The sequence below is a fragment of the Mugil cephalus genome, chromosome 11 (genome assembly GCF_022458985.1).
Source record: "Mugil cephalus isolate CIBA_MC_2020 chromosome 11, CIBA_Mcephalus_1.1, whole genome shotgun sequence".
Classification (NCBI taxonomy): domain Eukaryota; kingdom Metazoa; phylum Chordata; class Actinopteri; order Mugiliformes; family Mugilidae; genus Mugil; species Mugil cephalus.
Genome location: NC_061780.1, coordinates 16886820 through 16902958, shown reverse-complemented (window position 1 = coordinate 16902958; position 16139 = coordinate 16886820). Strand labels below are relative to the sequence as shown.

At 41.7% G+C, this 16139-nt stretch overlaps 1 protein-coding gene across 1 annotated transcript in view; it reads left to right on the top strand.

Annotated features, from left to right (window-relative positions):
• The window catches only part of ulk4 (unc-51 like kinase 4), a 64707-nt gene that overhangs the window by 15061 nt on the left and 33507 nt on the right, over positions 1 to 16139 (top strand). The window contains exons 19-23 of the mRNA XM_047599930.1: positions 63 to 146; positions 7852 to 8013; positions 8789 to 8974; positions 10399 to 10526; positions 15930 to 16063. Of these exons, the coding sequence (XP_047455886.1) occupies positions 63 to 146; positions 7852 to 8013; positions 8789 to 8974; positions 10399 to 10526; positions 15930 to 16063 (694 nt within the window). The remainder of the gene's footprint in view (positions 1 to 62; positions 147 to 7851; positions 8014 to 8788; positions 8975 to 10398; positions 10527 to 15929; positions 16064 to 16139) is intronic.

Sequence of the window (16139 nt, the reverse complement as noted above, 5' to 3'; positions counted from 1 at the left end):
CCACTAACGGCACCCCCTCCGCCTCACCCTTTCTCCTTCTCTTTTTCTATGCCTCCTATCAGGAGGAGAAGAGAGGCTCCCCAGAGGGACTGTGGTTCGTTCCCGCTGCCGCCTACACTGGCTTAATGAGGAGCCTGCGGGAAGGGGTGAGTGTCTCTGTGTATGTCTGCGTGTGTCTGTTTGTGTCTGTGCCTGTGTAGCTGTGACTAAGTCTCCCTCACTGTGTGTACGAGTGTGTGGCAGGGGATCCCTGTGAACAGTAATGATGAGGCAGCTGTGGGGGCCTAAAGCGTTGTTTGCCAGCTGCAAGTCAAGGGCATGCAGAGCAGTCACACACACACACACACATGCTTGCACACACGCTCTTACCTGCATCAAACGCAGCCCTTTACTGCTCAGCAGCCTGACCTCGGCAGCAATTAGGACCCTCCAGACATGCACGTACAGTAGATGGAGCAGAAACACAGGCGGAAATGTAGATTGCTGTTTCCTGATTTTTTTTTTTTCTTTGCATCTTTAGTTTTCTTTCGTTTGCCTTTTGTAAATATAATGTAATGTTCTGTTTAATTTGCCTTTGATATTGAGATATTAGTCCGTCTCAACAAATGAGTTGGGTTTAACAGTAAAACACGCTAATTCTACTCATGATCAGAGACTGACCTGGTCTGCTATTGGTTCGGACCCTATATATTCATAAATGCCCATGTTCCCCCCCTTAATTTGGTGCAGGCATAACAGAAATGTGAGTTGTCATGTTGGTTCTAGTTGTTTACTGTATTGTTATAGTAGGAAAAGCTTAGTTCAGGCTCGGTTCCAGTAATATCCTGACAGTCAACTAGAATACACAACAGCCGGACCACCTTAAGTGTAACGCCACCATTAATGCGCCTGCCCCACTACGACAAGTCAAAATGTCCGCTGTGAAAAGAGTGTGTTGCTGCCGAATGAGGAAAATTTGGTGGTTGTGTGGAGACCAGCAGACACAGTGAAGTGGTGGAGGGAGAGGGGGAAATTTATGGATGTTGTTTTGTCTCTGACAGAAAGGGTCTGAGTGTGGTGGCCCGCTGTAGCAGGATGAATATAGATGAAACTGGTCTGCGCAGTTGTCAGCTCGTAGATACTGTTGCTTCATTACCACTGGGAGTGTAGTTGGGGGGGGGGGGGGGGGGGGGTAGATGAACAGAGGAGGGGTGTGTGTGTGTGTGTGTGTGTGTGTGTGACAGGAGCAAGGAGAGGGGTGGTAGGGAGGAGAGAGGAGGTTGACTTATTTATCATTATTGAGCTGTGAGAGTACAGTGAGGGAAACACACACACACACACGCACTACTCACACACACACACAGCTTTGGGGACCAGACACTCATCCCCAGACACAACCTGCCTTGCTCTCTTTCTCCGCTTTGAGCTGTTGAATGTCCACTTGAATTACATTTGGTTTTATATTATATTCCTTGGTCCCATGGGCCTGATACTTCAACAAAATTGCACACACACATGCACCCAAAGGCCTCTACAAACAACATCCTGTTGCCAGACACCACCGGACACCAACAGTAGGTCCATGTTCATCTCTGATGAGTCACAACTGTTTTGGTAACACAAGTGAGACCTACACAATATTAGGAAGGTGGTCATAATGTTATGTCAGGTTCATGGTAGCTTTGATTATATTCTTTGACAAAAGTGAACAATACCACTGGCTAAATATTTTAGCCTAAACCTAAAAACCAATGAAGAAGGGAAGTTTCCACAAATTTTGAAGAATTTAAATGAATGAATTAAAGAAAATAATATATTAGTGTAAATAGCTGAGGCATCAACTGTTGTTTGCTGCCTTTTCCCTGTTGGGAGATTTATTGCAGCGTCTGAATCTTGCTGCTCATCTGGTCACCTTCCTCCTCTTGCTCCTCCTAATTCCTCCAGACACGGTTTGCTTCAGCTTCATTGTCTGAGACGGCAAACAGTTCAAAGAGACTTAATTTCCTCATGGATCCTACAGCCACTGGACTTGAAGAAGGTGCCACCGCTGGTGTTTCATGGCTGCTGCAGGGCAGGGCTGTCCAGTTTACTTCAGTTTCATCTTTAGGTTTAGCATCCACACTATCAAGTTCTTGGTCTTCATCACCAATCATTGTCATTATGATTGAAACCTAAGCAAAGTGATTGCTTCTTCATTAAACCAACCGTTACGTGCAGCAACATCCACAGTGTTTGTGCACTCATGACGTTTCTCTCCAACAAGATCATTCTGCCAGTCATCCACGATTGTACTCTCCTCACGCTTTCTAAAATACGCTTGATGAATAACTGACCTTCCATAAGCAGAAGATTTCTCAAACTTATTAGTTTAAATATCAGAAAAGTCAAGTCCAAACCGTGTCACCAACGTGGTGCCTCCTCTTTCCATCACAGATCGTTTCGAAGTTTTGCAGGGATATTCAAAAGAGTTGTTTGACTCATGATCTGAGCACCAGTAGCACTCAGATGATGTGTATGAATACATAACTGATGCCGACCGATCTTGCTTGTTTCATATTTCTCACAGTTGTCACTTTGGCTTTTCCTGCTATAAAAAGACAAAATGTATATTTAACGTGACTTCACTGAAGTGGTCAGTCAGTAAATTGACTGTACTGCTTATTAAAAGAACATGTTAAAACCTCTTGTCATTAACTTTTGGAGCTTGTTTTGAAATGACCTGTTCATATTTACTAGAGTCAAATATTTAGTGATTCATTTCTTGCTTAATATTAATAGAAGGAGATCGTCTCCCAATGAGCTAAATGTGAATCCAGAGCCGTGCACTGATTATTGCATGACAGCACTGATGTGCAGCACCATGACCCTGTCTAATGCGCTCCAGGCGGTATGTTTTTGATGCGTTTTCTGACCTGCTGGATCACCCCAGCCCCTTCCCGCTGCTGCTGAAGCTTTCCTGATTTACAAGTAAAGAACTGCAGAGAGGGATACAGATTGTTGTACGAGAGGAAGGGCTCAGATGAGGATGGGGGCGGCACGGAGCCAAAGAGTGCGTGTTGGCTTAACCAGTGGAGAAAGGAAGGCAGGGGAGTGACAGAGAGGAAGAAAGAAAGAAGGAAGGATCAGTGTCGTGGGAGAGGCGGGGGGAGATGGCAGGGAGACGGAGTGAGGAAGAGAGAGTTGTACTTGGAGAGGGGGAGTGGATGGCATGGAGTGAAAGGCAGGTTTCCAGGCCAGACTTGAGCTGCAGGAAATTATTTATGAGCCTGAACAAGATGATTCTTCAGCTGCCTATGATGAAAAATCTGTGTGTGTGTGTGTGTGTGTGTGTGCAACAGAGATGATGTGTGAACAGTATTGCAGTGATAGAAGCCAGGGGGCAGAAGGCAGAAATCCCCCTCACACACTCACCCACGGATCCATACATCCGCACACAGACACAGCAATGGTGGTGAGCCTATTAATGATTTATCACTGTCTTCCACAAAGGAGAGAACAGAGAGGGGACTCTAAAAGACAGTCATGGGTCCTAACATAGGATGACCAATCCACGCTCACGAACAAGGACACACACAATGTGTGAATGTTGAGAGACTGTGTAAAACAATAATGGACATTTAGTATGTCATGCATTTTTAAATGGGCCACCATCTTTAGACAGCCCAAAGGAAAATGAAGTTTAATAACACTGTCTGGTGTCTGTTTATATTTTTTCTCATCTTTTACCCTTTGCCATGTTTTTTTTCTGTATCAAAATTCACTTTATTTGCTTAAGTGTCTGTTTCTTTACCAGCTTTTTCTCTTTGTATTTTTGTCCTATTAATTTACATGTTCTTCCCTTTTTGCTGACATATTATTTGTGCTATCATTTATTTGTGCATCTACTTATCACTTCTTTTAGTTCGTTTGTCCACATGTCTCCTTGCTAGTGCGTCTTGCCCCACTCTGTCTGCTCACCTGTTAACCAGTGTCTTCTTTCTAGCGTGGCCATTAGTGGTGTTAGATGTGTGCTGTGTGAGGCTGGTAGATGGCGTCTGTGTCTTTGCCATAGGGGCTCATTCAAAACCAGGTGCAGTGGCTTCTAAAGGACCCTAATTACAGAGGGAAACCACATCAGACGCATGAACACGAGCACTTGTGCACGCACGGGCATACACACTCAAGTAAATCCATGTAGTTTTTGTGATCTGTATGTCTTTCTGCCTGAGACTCAGAAGACAGGTGCAAACATGTTTGGATATAAAACTAATCCCCCGATCAACGCATGAAGACAGGATTTTATTGTTCCATATCTGCCTAGCCTTTTAAGCCTTTGAAAATAACATTTTCTAGCCAGGGGTTCAAAGCATGTAAATCTTCTCTGTCAGCGCTGAGCTGTAGAATAAAAGAGATTTTCACTCTGACCCTCTTGCCAGGAAGTCGGTTAGTTGTGTTGTAACCTGACGAAAAAGATAGAAATCTTGTTTAAACTGGATGGACTTGTTAAATAAAAGAAATTACTGACTTCAAACCTAGAAAACCCTCAATTGAAGAATCAGAGAACTATATCTATGTTTAATAATTATAAGTAGGTATTTAAAAATCATGCCTGGATGTATGAAACAGTGTATGTCAGTAAATTAGATCTGCCCATGACAACTCTGCTTCAAGTAGAGCAAAATGTTTTCAACTCGTGTTGTTCATCGTGGAAGGGATGAGTCAGAGAGGCATTTATAATCTCTAACAGGACATCATTAAAAAATAATAATTATAATAATTATTATCAGGGCTTGGTGAGGGTAAATGGTTTTGTTTTTATGTAGCACCTTTCTACCTATTGGTACTCAAAGCGCTTTACAGTCACACATCCAACCATTCGCTCACACAAGGGCACACACACATTCAGTGCGTTTACATGCACGTGGAAAAAAAAACGAATTAATGTCTTAATCGGAGTATAACGGGAGAAATTAAGTGCATGTAAACACGTTACTCCGATTCTCCGGAGTTCTCATTGTTCGATTGAGACACCCAGATAATGCGATTGAATCGGACTTTTCAATCGGATAATGCGTGTGCGCATGCTCCACGACCGCTGCGCTGGCGTGTGACCCCGGAACAAAAACACTCAAGAAAGCCGATCGCAGAAGAAGAAGAAGAGAAACGGAGCCGCTAGAAGAACCGTCTGAGGGACAGCGCGGATCTTACCTGCACCAGAAGTAGCGCGAACATTACGTACGTGATCAAAAAATGCAGTATTATCCGTCTAGTTGTGGTTTGAAATGCCGGTCTGCCGCATAACCGACTCTTGTTTATTATATCACGTAACAGACCAGCCGGAAATTGGGCCGTATTAACCCGCTGAAAAGACACGTATCGCCACCTAGTGTGGAAGAGGAGAACAGTTATTCGATTTTCTTGCGCTGCATCTAAACTGGGACAAGGACTGTAGTGAGAAAGTCGAATTTCGAGGATGGCTCGATTAAGTTCTGCATGTAAACGCAGTGATTCACACACTTGGGGATCGAACCACTAACCCTCCAGTTCATGGACAACCTGCTCTACCTACTGAGTCACAGCCGCCCTGCTTGACATTAACTTTTTTTTATTTACGAGCCACTGTGGCAAGTTGTTTTCCAAAGTTACTAGCCACTCAGCATTTTCACTAGCTGCAATATTGTTTTTGGGAAATTATGGTCCTCATTGCAGTGTGGGTTTGATTCCTGCCTTTCTACCTAATACAGATGCAAAAGCCCCAAAAGTATCTTCTTGACCTTAGAGGAGCCACTGGATAAATCTAACTGTAATTCCTTAACTTTTTTGAGATGCGAGGTTTAAATAGGACATTAGGTATAATATATTGAGTGTGCTTTTTGGATGAACTTTTTTCTCATAGTGGGAGACGTTATAATGAGAATAAATCACTTTTTCCTCTGTCTCCTGCATTTCTCCCTCTGCCTCATAATGATGAATTTCTTGCATGAGCGACTTGTTTCTCACCACATGTAAGGATAGCTCCCTCACTTTATCCCTCTCTCTTTCTCTTTAACACACCTCCCATCTCTGTGTAGTTCCTGGCAGGGCTGCCGTCTGTTAAACACACAGACTGTGGGTGCTCCCCCGTGGGCTCATTAGTGAGCTGGCCCGCACAGCCTGGGGAATGCTGGAACAGACCATTCCGCTAGTTCCCAGAGGGGTGCCCGAGGATTCATTATACTGTCGTTCAGCATATAGTCCCACAGTGTTGAATACACAATGTGATGTCCTACATTGGATTATTAGGCTGGTTATTTAAGTTATCAGTTATAATTAGAGTTCCCGTGAGGTTGAATGTGATGTGTCTGATGTATAATGTTAAAAACCACTGATCACATCCTGACCATTGATGCACGGTTAAATGCCAGAGAATCAACATTTTTCCTCGCGCCAAAGGTTCAATGACATCAGCAGGAACGTAGAGACATTATTTTGACATGAATACATTGAGCAGACAGGTGGACTGAGTTAAAGGCTTTTGTGAAATTCACCCAAACACCTTAAAGTCTGAACTGACTTTGTTTTTATGTTGTTTGTACTCTGTGTTATGTTTCATCTGTTCTGTACTGTTGTAGTGTCACGTTGCTGAGTATTTTGAGCTTTGAGGGTTTTAGGACACGACACAAATCACTGACAGTGTATGAACTGTACGTCCCAAAGATTCTTTGATAAAAACTGAGCAAATAAGAAGGAAAAAACTCATGATGGTGGCATCTGAGAGGGAACAAATGCGTATAGTGCTATATATTTGTACTGTGTCCCTTATTACTTCTGTGTTGTGTTTTTCATATTGACACAAATATGTTGTCAGTTAATATGCCATTATGTGCCACCCGCAATAACTTTCAGAAATGAATGTGTCTGTTATGAATATGAACCTCAGCCACAGACATATGTCACTGTATTTTATGAATGGGCTCTACTGTATCTGATATCTACAGAGAGAAGCGTCTAAGTGATGTAACACAGTGAAACACAATAATAACCTGACAGAGGCAATCACCTCTGTTCTACTTCCTGTCTTTCCCCACAATGACTTTCCTGGAAAACTAATTTCCTCAGCTGCAGATATTTCATTAGCCTGGCCCCATTGTGTGAACACAAACAACTATTCTCTACGGAGACAAAGGTGTGTTGGCACCTACAGTATACGCACAGCATAAACACAAACACTCAGACATCCTCACACAACAACACAAATCACTATCAAAAGCTGACGTGTCGGGACGCACGTGCACATTGACACTCCAGTATAAAACCTCACCTTTCCAGTAATAATAGAAGACGTCTAACACCTGGATGTTCTAATGTGTGCAGGTAACTAGAGCTGTAAAGTAACATCTCCTTTCTCTGCAGTGTCTCTGTCAATGTTTCTGTGCTTCTACCTGCTATTCTCTGGTCTTGTCTCTTTAAAGAATATGCTTAGGAGGGTCACTGGGGTCAGCATCATAGTGGTGGTGGTGAAGACTTTTGATTCAAGTTATGAGATATTTTATCAATCCGTGGTCTTGCTGAAGCCTTTATATGTACATAGAAAGTAGGTGTAGTTTGACGGAGGTGGCTATGTAGCACTCCCATATTTCTACAGTGGCCTAGATGGTACATACCAAACACTGACTGTCTAGTGCCCGCCATAGGTTGTCCTACACACTTGTAAGGTAATGTGAGGGATATTCATTAAGTTACACTCCTAGATACAACTAATTACTACACATTGGTCATTTAAATTCAAAATTTCATTAAATACTATCTGCTTACCATGTACCATACTTTATATATTATATACCTTTTGCACTTCACAGTCATTGAACCAGATTTATCATGCATGATTTGGGTGTTTTGCCTCTTCTCTTACAGGATAATTCTGTTGTTCATCATATGGCTGCAAAAGCCATAGAGAACATCTCCACAACTGTGTCTGGCCCCACTCACCAACTGGTTACCACGGAGATTGGCTCTGCCCTGTGGTACCTGTTCACCCACTCCACCGTGGAAGCTGTCAGAGTCACGGCCATCTCCGTAAGTCCAAATACCTATACACATGCACGGTCATGTGCGTGTGTACAGATATACTACCATTAAGTCAAGCAGATGACATTGAAAAGTTCAGAAAAAAATATTTATATTTATATATATTTATTTATTTATAATCAAAATATTTTTCATGTTACACAAACTCCCTCCACACATAAAAAAACACTTAGTCAATCTACTGTGATAAATCAAAAAGAACAGTTCTGAAATATTTCAGTTTTTTGCAAACGTGTTAACTTACATTTTCTACCTCATATCTGGATGGGCCGGCACAGCAGCTCAGGCCTTTCTTGGTGGAGTTTGCATGTTCTCCCTGAGTCTGTGTGGGTTTTCTCCGGATATTCCGGTTTCCTCCCACCTCCTAAGACGTGCTCGTTAGACTAATTGGTGACTCTAAATTGACCCTAGGTGTGAGTGTGAGTGTGAATGGTTGTTTGTCTCTGTGTTAGCCCAGCGATAGGCTGGCAACCTGTCCAGGGAGTACCACACGTCTCGCTCAATGACAGCTGGGATAAGCTCCAGCCAGAAGATGACATGAGATATCTGAATGGACTACGTCACTGTCCATTAATAGAGGGTTCACACATTAAAAACACATCTGTAGGTCATTTATCATTCTGTGCCATTGGCTTTTCTGAATGCTCCAACGTTTTAACATCAGGGTCTTCAACGGCAATGACATTACAGAGGGATGGTATCATAATTCATGAATGACGTTACCTCTGCATGTGAATGGATGTTTATCTCTCGGTTTCTTCAGTCTCTTTCAAGGCTAACCCGGGTGGTCCCGGCAGTCTTCTTAGCAGTGATTGACACCTGTGGCCCTGCGGCCATCTTGGAGGATGTAGGTGCAGCCGGGGCCAGGGTGCAGCAGCACCTACTCACTGCTGTAGCTGCTTCCTTACTCACCTCACGCATCCAAACACACCGGATCACACAGAGCAAGGCAAGTGCACCCTCAAACACACATTCGCGACGATATGCAACAATACAGTTTTAATGTCATTTAATGTTTTAATATCTGACGGGATATGAGTGGTAACGTCACTATTTTAAGAGACGTTTAAGTGAGGAATGTCTCCAGTGAGGAGGTTTTCACACAGTGACCATGAAAATACTACTGCAACTACACAATAACATGAAGACCCAACAAAACTGCTCCCAGATTGTTAAAGTCTTGACATTATGCTCTTGTGTTGAAATGGTTATTAAGCTGATTGTCAAAGAGTTACCGTTAGTGTGTCTCTCTCCCTCCCCTCCTCACAGTTCATGAACTGGTGCTGAACTGTGCACCAACTAATTTGTCAGGAATTGCTTATTTAATTTTTCATAAGACAGCACATCCAGTGTGTATGTGATGTGCTAATCTTGGTAAGGCAGAGGGGCTGAAATTGATTTGAAGGTTTTTTAACTTGGAGTCTAGCGCTGGTAATTGACTCTGAACTGAATTTATTTGCATTGAGCATTTCAAATTTAACACCAGAATACAAAGTTAGTACTTCAACTCTGCTCTAATTATACACTGATATGCATTCACCCTCCAAACCCCCTCCTCTCTACCCCCACTCTTTCTCCCCTGGCACAAAGACAGACAGTCCAAGAGTTTGTTTACACAGAACTCTGTCTGTTAGAGAGTGTGTGTGAGTGTGTGCACGAGCGCAAACACTAATTTGTTGAGTGTGTCAGTATCTGGGCTAATTGGCTGAATGAACACGCTGCAGCCTTCTACTTCAGCAAAGCATTATGGGTAGTGGGGAGGGACTTATCAGCTAGGCACACACTACTGGGCTTTGAAATTAATTAACTTGGTGTGTAGCTTCATAAACACACATGCTCGCACACGCTGTCACATTAGCTTTGTCACACACACATTCAGCAGTGTATGGTGCTGGTGATAATGATAATGGTAATGAATGTTGGTCAAATTTTTTTTTTCCCAACCAGTTGCTGCTGCTGAGTGAACGGCCGCCTCAAGAAGCTGTAGGCGGACAAGTTTGTGTGTCTCTGTGTATGTGTGTGTGATAAAGTGGAGTCTGAGCTGATTAAGTTTCAGCCTGTTTGTTAATGCATTTTCTGAAAATGATATGTACCTTTCAGTACCTGAAGGAAACTGTTCATTTGAACGTTTTCAAATTTGATTTCTGTTTGGTTTGATGAGCTCGACTTGTCGCGTCATTTTCATTTTGCTCCTCATACTGTGTACGAGCTGGGATGTGAACGCTTTCAATCAGAATGTGTTGCTTTGCAATTTTAACTGTGTTATATTTGTCAGCTTATTGACTATATCTGAATTTAAACATTATGCTTTGGACTGTATAGCAGCAAAAACATGTTCACTCTTTTTTTTTTTTTATTCCTGTGTTTTTGTAGGATTTGGTGTTGAAGGTGCTGCGCTGTTTAGAGAGTCCATCTACAGTAACAAGAGCCAAAGCATTGCTCCTACTACTGCTACTGATACAAGACAACACACACACTCTGCTTTACTGCTGCCAACACAGGTAAACAATACCAACCATGAATCTTTTAACCTTTCATCAAAGCATACTGTATTTTGACATGACATCTGTGGAACCATTCCTCTATTTTACCTAAAAATATTATTGATCATAAAGGTATTCAGTAAATTCTGCCATTAATTTGCATGGATAGTGTTAGTTATGATTCAACTTCAGTGGCTGGTGCTAATCGTAATTGAAAAAGCAGCTGAAATATTTATCTGCTTCGGTTTGAATGTAACGTATGAAATAGGGCTGAAAAGATATCAGATATCAGAAAAAACGTCACGATAATGATATTATCACGATATCAACAAAAATGTAAACAATGACGGCAAAATTCAGGAAATGCATATTTAACTTTATTTGTTTCTCTCTTTTGGGAGGTGAATTACATTCAAACAGTAAAAAAAACAGGGACAGATGTAAAACTCACACTGCGTTCATGTGGCACTGGATCATGTACACAACATTATCATATGCGCATTTTTAACACCATGTTGAAATTTCATTTTTTAATACCACGGTTGTCGTCAGTACCGGTATACTACGACAGCCCTAGCAGGAAATGTACATCGTTTCATTTCTTAGATCTTCACTGACTGAGCGAAAACCAGATCTCATCGTATTGACCTCAAATGACCTTAATTGAGATGCTTGTGCATAGCAGTTGTGCTGTTGCGTGCAGCGTCTATTTTATTAGGTTTCTTTTTAAGGATTCCCATCCCTATAACATTCAGGTTATAAACAAAGTCCAATTTGTACACACATTATATATGGAGCAAACATAATTAGGTATTCCATGCAAAAAAAAAAAAAAAAAACTGACTGAATATCAAGAAGTTTGAATTATAAATATGTCAGTTAAATATAACGTTGTATATTGCAACACAGTAACAACACAGGGATCATGCCTCTCTTTGCTCACCACCGCTGTACTCCCTCCTCCTTAACTGCAACTGAGATTTAAACCAGTGGAGCCGACTCTTAACTCCACTCAGTCTGTCAGACCACTGGCTAATTAGTTTCTCTGGAATGTAGTTACCCGTGTTCACACACAGACTGAACTGTCAGAGAACAAACAAGTAACATTTGTGAATTCCATTTCAGGGTGGGATTTCCCTTTAATTATTCAGCTTTCAGTGTGAGATTGTGTTCTCTTACTCTGCCACAAATAGCATCTCCCTCTTCTGTATACACTGTGGTGGAGCAAATCCAAATTTGGCCCTTTTTTTTCTGACAAGTAATAACATTTACCTGGAATACATACATATATATATATATACACATATATATATGTGCAGAAACACAGCTACTATCTATCTAGTTCAGTTGCAGGATAGTATTTTATATAACGTATTGGTCTAGAGAGTCATTCCACCTGGATTAGCTGATTTCTAGGTAGAGAAGATGGAAAATTTTTATTTGTCAGAAAATAGAGAATGTGCCTGAGAATTGAGGATCATGTCCAATGTAAGAGATACATTTATTATCTGTAACAGCTCTCTAAAGGGTTGTGGTATGGCTGGGCGAGAGGTGGGGTACACAGGTCGCTCTGTCTGGAGCTAGATTCACATTCACATGCACACCGACCAGTTTAGAATCACTAATTAAACCAATGATCATGTCTTTGTGGGAGGAAGCTGGGGGCAGGGAGAACAGGGGACAGGGACATAAGTCTGTGATGATGAGACAATAGGCTGAGTCATAGGAGACAATATGTGCTCATCTCTGAGATATTCAGCTGTATTCACGTTGACATGACTTTGCATATCCCATCACTTCTTACCTACTGCTGTTGGCTAGGCTACTTAGCTGGTGTCTTCTTGTTGGTTGCTAGCTGCTAGCTGACTGCTAGCCTGCCGGTCGGTTTTTCAGTTGGACTGTGCTCCTATATGTGTTTTGCCTTGGACCTTGGCACAAGATTGTAACATCTCATCCTGTGTAATAATGAACACTGTATGGAGCGTTCTTAGAAAAGCTTTGTATTTGTGTCTGATTCGAACTCCAGCTGAATATAGACAGAACCTAAGTTTGACGTTTAAGTGACTCTGGTCTGAACATGTTGTAGAGTAAACCCGACTGATGTTCAGCTCATTAAATAATTAATCAAGCAAATCTTGCCAAGAATATTTTTGAGAAGTGATTTATTTGGAATCAGAGGTTTTAAATTTTGATGCATGTGCTTCTCGAACACTCCTCAACACAATTATGTGCTATCTAAAGCAGACAGCTTTCTGAAGGCAGGCTTCCTTCATGAAATTGTTGCCCGGGGATGTTGGCAGTTCACTTGTACTCTGTGTAACCTTCGTGTTAACTAGCACAGCAGCCGTGGGAACGTCAGTGTACATGTATGTACCCAGGACAATTAGTTTATGCTGCTGTATGTCGGAACTTGACTGGGACTTCAAATGGTTCATTAACTGGTTGTCCTGTGTTTCACCCCACACTACGCTGTGAATGTAAATGTATAATTATATATAGTACAGTATACACATGCAGCCAGTTCCCCTGGTAATACATAACCAGTTGGTAGCTGTATAAAAACTATACTCTTGACGTATGGATCCTTATATCTGACTCTCTTCCTTCTCTTTCTCCCTCCTGGTTTTCACAAGGTTTATATTCTCTGTCATTTTACACATGAAGTGTCACATGAACTTATCAATAACAAAGAAATGTGAAGGTTATTTGAAGCCAGGTTTCTTAACACAACCCCCATTTGTTTGTACATGTGTTTACTTACAGTTTTTATTACTTGCATGTAAAAGAACCACAAAACCTCCCTGAGGCAGCTTCAGAGGACCTCAGTATGAATGTTATTCATTATTAATACTTTTCTACTAAATTAGTATTTATATTATGGAATAGTTCATCTATTCTTTTCTGTATTTTACATTGTTTTACTACTCACTATAGTACGTGACAATTACATGGGCACTGAGTATGTAGTATATTACTAGAGACTAACAGGAATCCTCAAAGATGTCGTTGTGCATAATAGAATTTATTAGGCACAATAATACGCTCACATACTGACTGGCTTTGTGAGTGTAGCGTTGACGGCCCACAATGCAGTGCACAAAGGAAACAAACGAGCCAGTCTCAGCTGGACATAATTAAAATACATGATTGGAATTGGTGCTCAAATCAGAAACATCTTGGAAAAAGAAAAACGGTTTTCCTCTGGTGGAGACTAAAATACGTATGGAAAATGTTGTTTGACCGTCATCCGCCAGCGCATGTCTTTTGTCATTTGTTACGTCTTAGAGTACATTGTGTTCTGGTATGAAAATCAGTTTAACAATAAAGAACCTTGATTTAATATACAACACCTGTTGAACCTGAACACAGAAGAGAATGATTGAAATGAAGGGCCGTGGTTCCCTCATTTAGGAGCTTTCTGATTGGACCATTCTTAGACAGACTGACACCAGATGCCTGAACATCAACCTCTTTTTACACAAGATCCTAAAAGTTGTTTTTATTTCTCACTTTCTCTTCTGTTATGTTCCTCTCTCTCTCCACTACTTGTTCTCCTTATGTTAACCGAGTTAGAGCTGTCTGATATGACCTGCTTGTCTCTCTCCCACTGAGCACTCTGCATGATTCAACCACACACACACACGCACATCTTTGTCTCAGCTCTCAACCAGTCAAGTTGTGTTTAATTAGCTCCTTACTAACACACACACACACACACACACACAGCAGGCTACTTGCAGGTCGGTTGTGTGTGAGTGCTTGTGAGTGTTTCACATTGACTGACAGAGAGGTGACAAGTTTGTCTGACTTCATTTAAAAAGACCGCAAGAGAGGCGGCCCAGACAGTTGGCTGGTCCAAAGAGGTCCAGACTGGAATATCTAAAAAACCCACTGCAGTCTCATCCTCTCGCTGAGCTAACTGGATAAAATCGCAACACAAACAGCATCACACTAGCAACAAATGAGATTCACACCAATAAAAGCCAGAATATAGTTATGGTATCTTCACGAGGGCAGTTAACATGCAAAAGAGAAATGTGGCTTTAAAAACATCAGGAGATGGGGACAGTCTCATTGTTAGCGACAAACTATTCAACAAGTTAGTGCAGACGACTGGAAATGTTGCATCGCTTTTGGTCTTTAAGTTTGTGCGTGAGATGCGGAGCAGTGGCTGATCTGAGGGGTCAGGATGCGGAGTAAGGATTGAGCAGTTGAGAAATATAACCTAGTGCTAGTCTATGCTGTGTTTTAAAACCAAATGCAAGAATCTTGAAATCAATTCTGTGGTTGACTGGTAACCAGTGAAAAGTTGCCAGTAAAGATAAGGTGTGATCTCTCTTCTCAGTTGCAGTGAGACATCTCTGCTGCATTTTTAACCAGCTGACTGACTGGTTCATACACAGAGAGAATTGCAATAGTCGAGGGCAGAGGAAATAAAAGCAAGACCTTTCTAAAACAAGACACTTCTGCACACGCCGCGGTTATTGTTTAATTCAGATAGTTGAGTGTGTTAACATTTTACATGTCTGCCCACTTCAGGGACCCCTTCAAACGTCAACAGGCCAAATTTCTGTATCTGAAACTTCACTGGCACCAACCAGGCTGGCATCAGTTGATTGTGATGATGGTCAAGTTGGTGTTTGCAATCACTTGAGACACCCATTGATTAAAGATGGTGTGTAATTTGCATGTTGTTCTCAGAGGCCCGTCTTCAGATTAAACTCAAAGTGAATTTAAATATTACATTTGTTTTGGCATTTCAGTTTAAAAACAGCAACAACAAAAAAACAAAACCTTAACTCTCCTGACGTAGACTGGACCATATAATAACTGTGTCTTTGCTGGATTCTAATAACAACTCTAAATCCTGGATGCTAATCTTGTAAAGTTAGGAGGGAGAACATTGAATTCAAAATCCTCCAGACCTCCTGCTCCAATGCCAATCTAAAGCTCCGAATCAATATTTGTCAACTAATTCGACCTCTCTGAATATTTACATGTGTTTACATTCATTTGCACTTGTGTGTGTGTCGATACACATGTGCGGGGGTGTCCGTGTGTCAGTAATGAATATCAGTTAGTGGTGCTAACCTTTCCTCTCTGCTCTGGAATATTATTGATCAATAATATTCAATAAACAGAGTCTGAGGAGAATAAAAATGCTGCCAATCTGTCTGTCTCTCTCCTGGTTCTCTCTCTCTCTCTCTGCTCCTTTACTTTTATGCATCTCCTCGAGATTTTACAGCAGAGTGCCTGGAATGTTAATGTGTCTTCATCTTTTAATGATTTACATGCTGGTGTTTAAGTTCATTCCGCTCAACAACAACAGACGTAGAAGAACCGACTGCCTTGTTAAATAGATGTATATGAACAGTGCTAAGTAGCTGTTGACATACAACGTCTGCGTGTCTCTGTTTCTAGACTTGTGATGTATCTGGAGAGAGACCTGCGCAAAGCCACTCCTCTCAGGGAGAACAGCAGCCAGTCAGGACACCTGTCCCAGTGTCTGGATTTACTGATTGTGCATCTGAGTGGCACTGCACCAGTGATAATGGGTACACACAGAGAAACACACAGCTCTGCATCAGCTGGCTGGCTCTGAGCATATGTCTGCACGGTCACGAGAGAGTT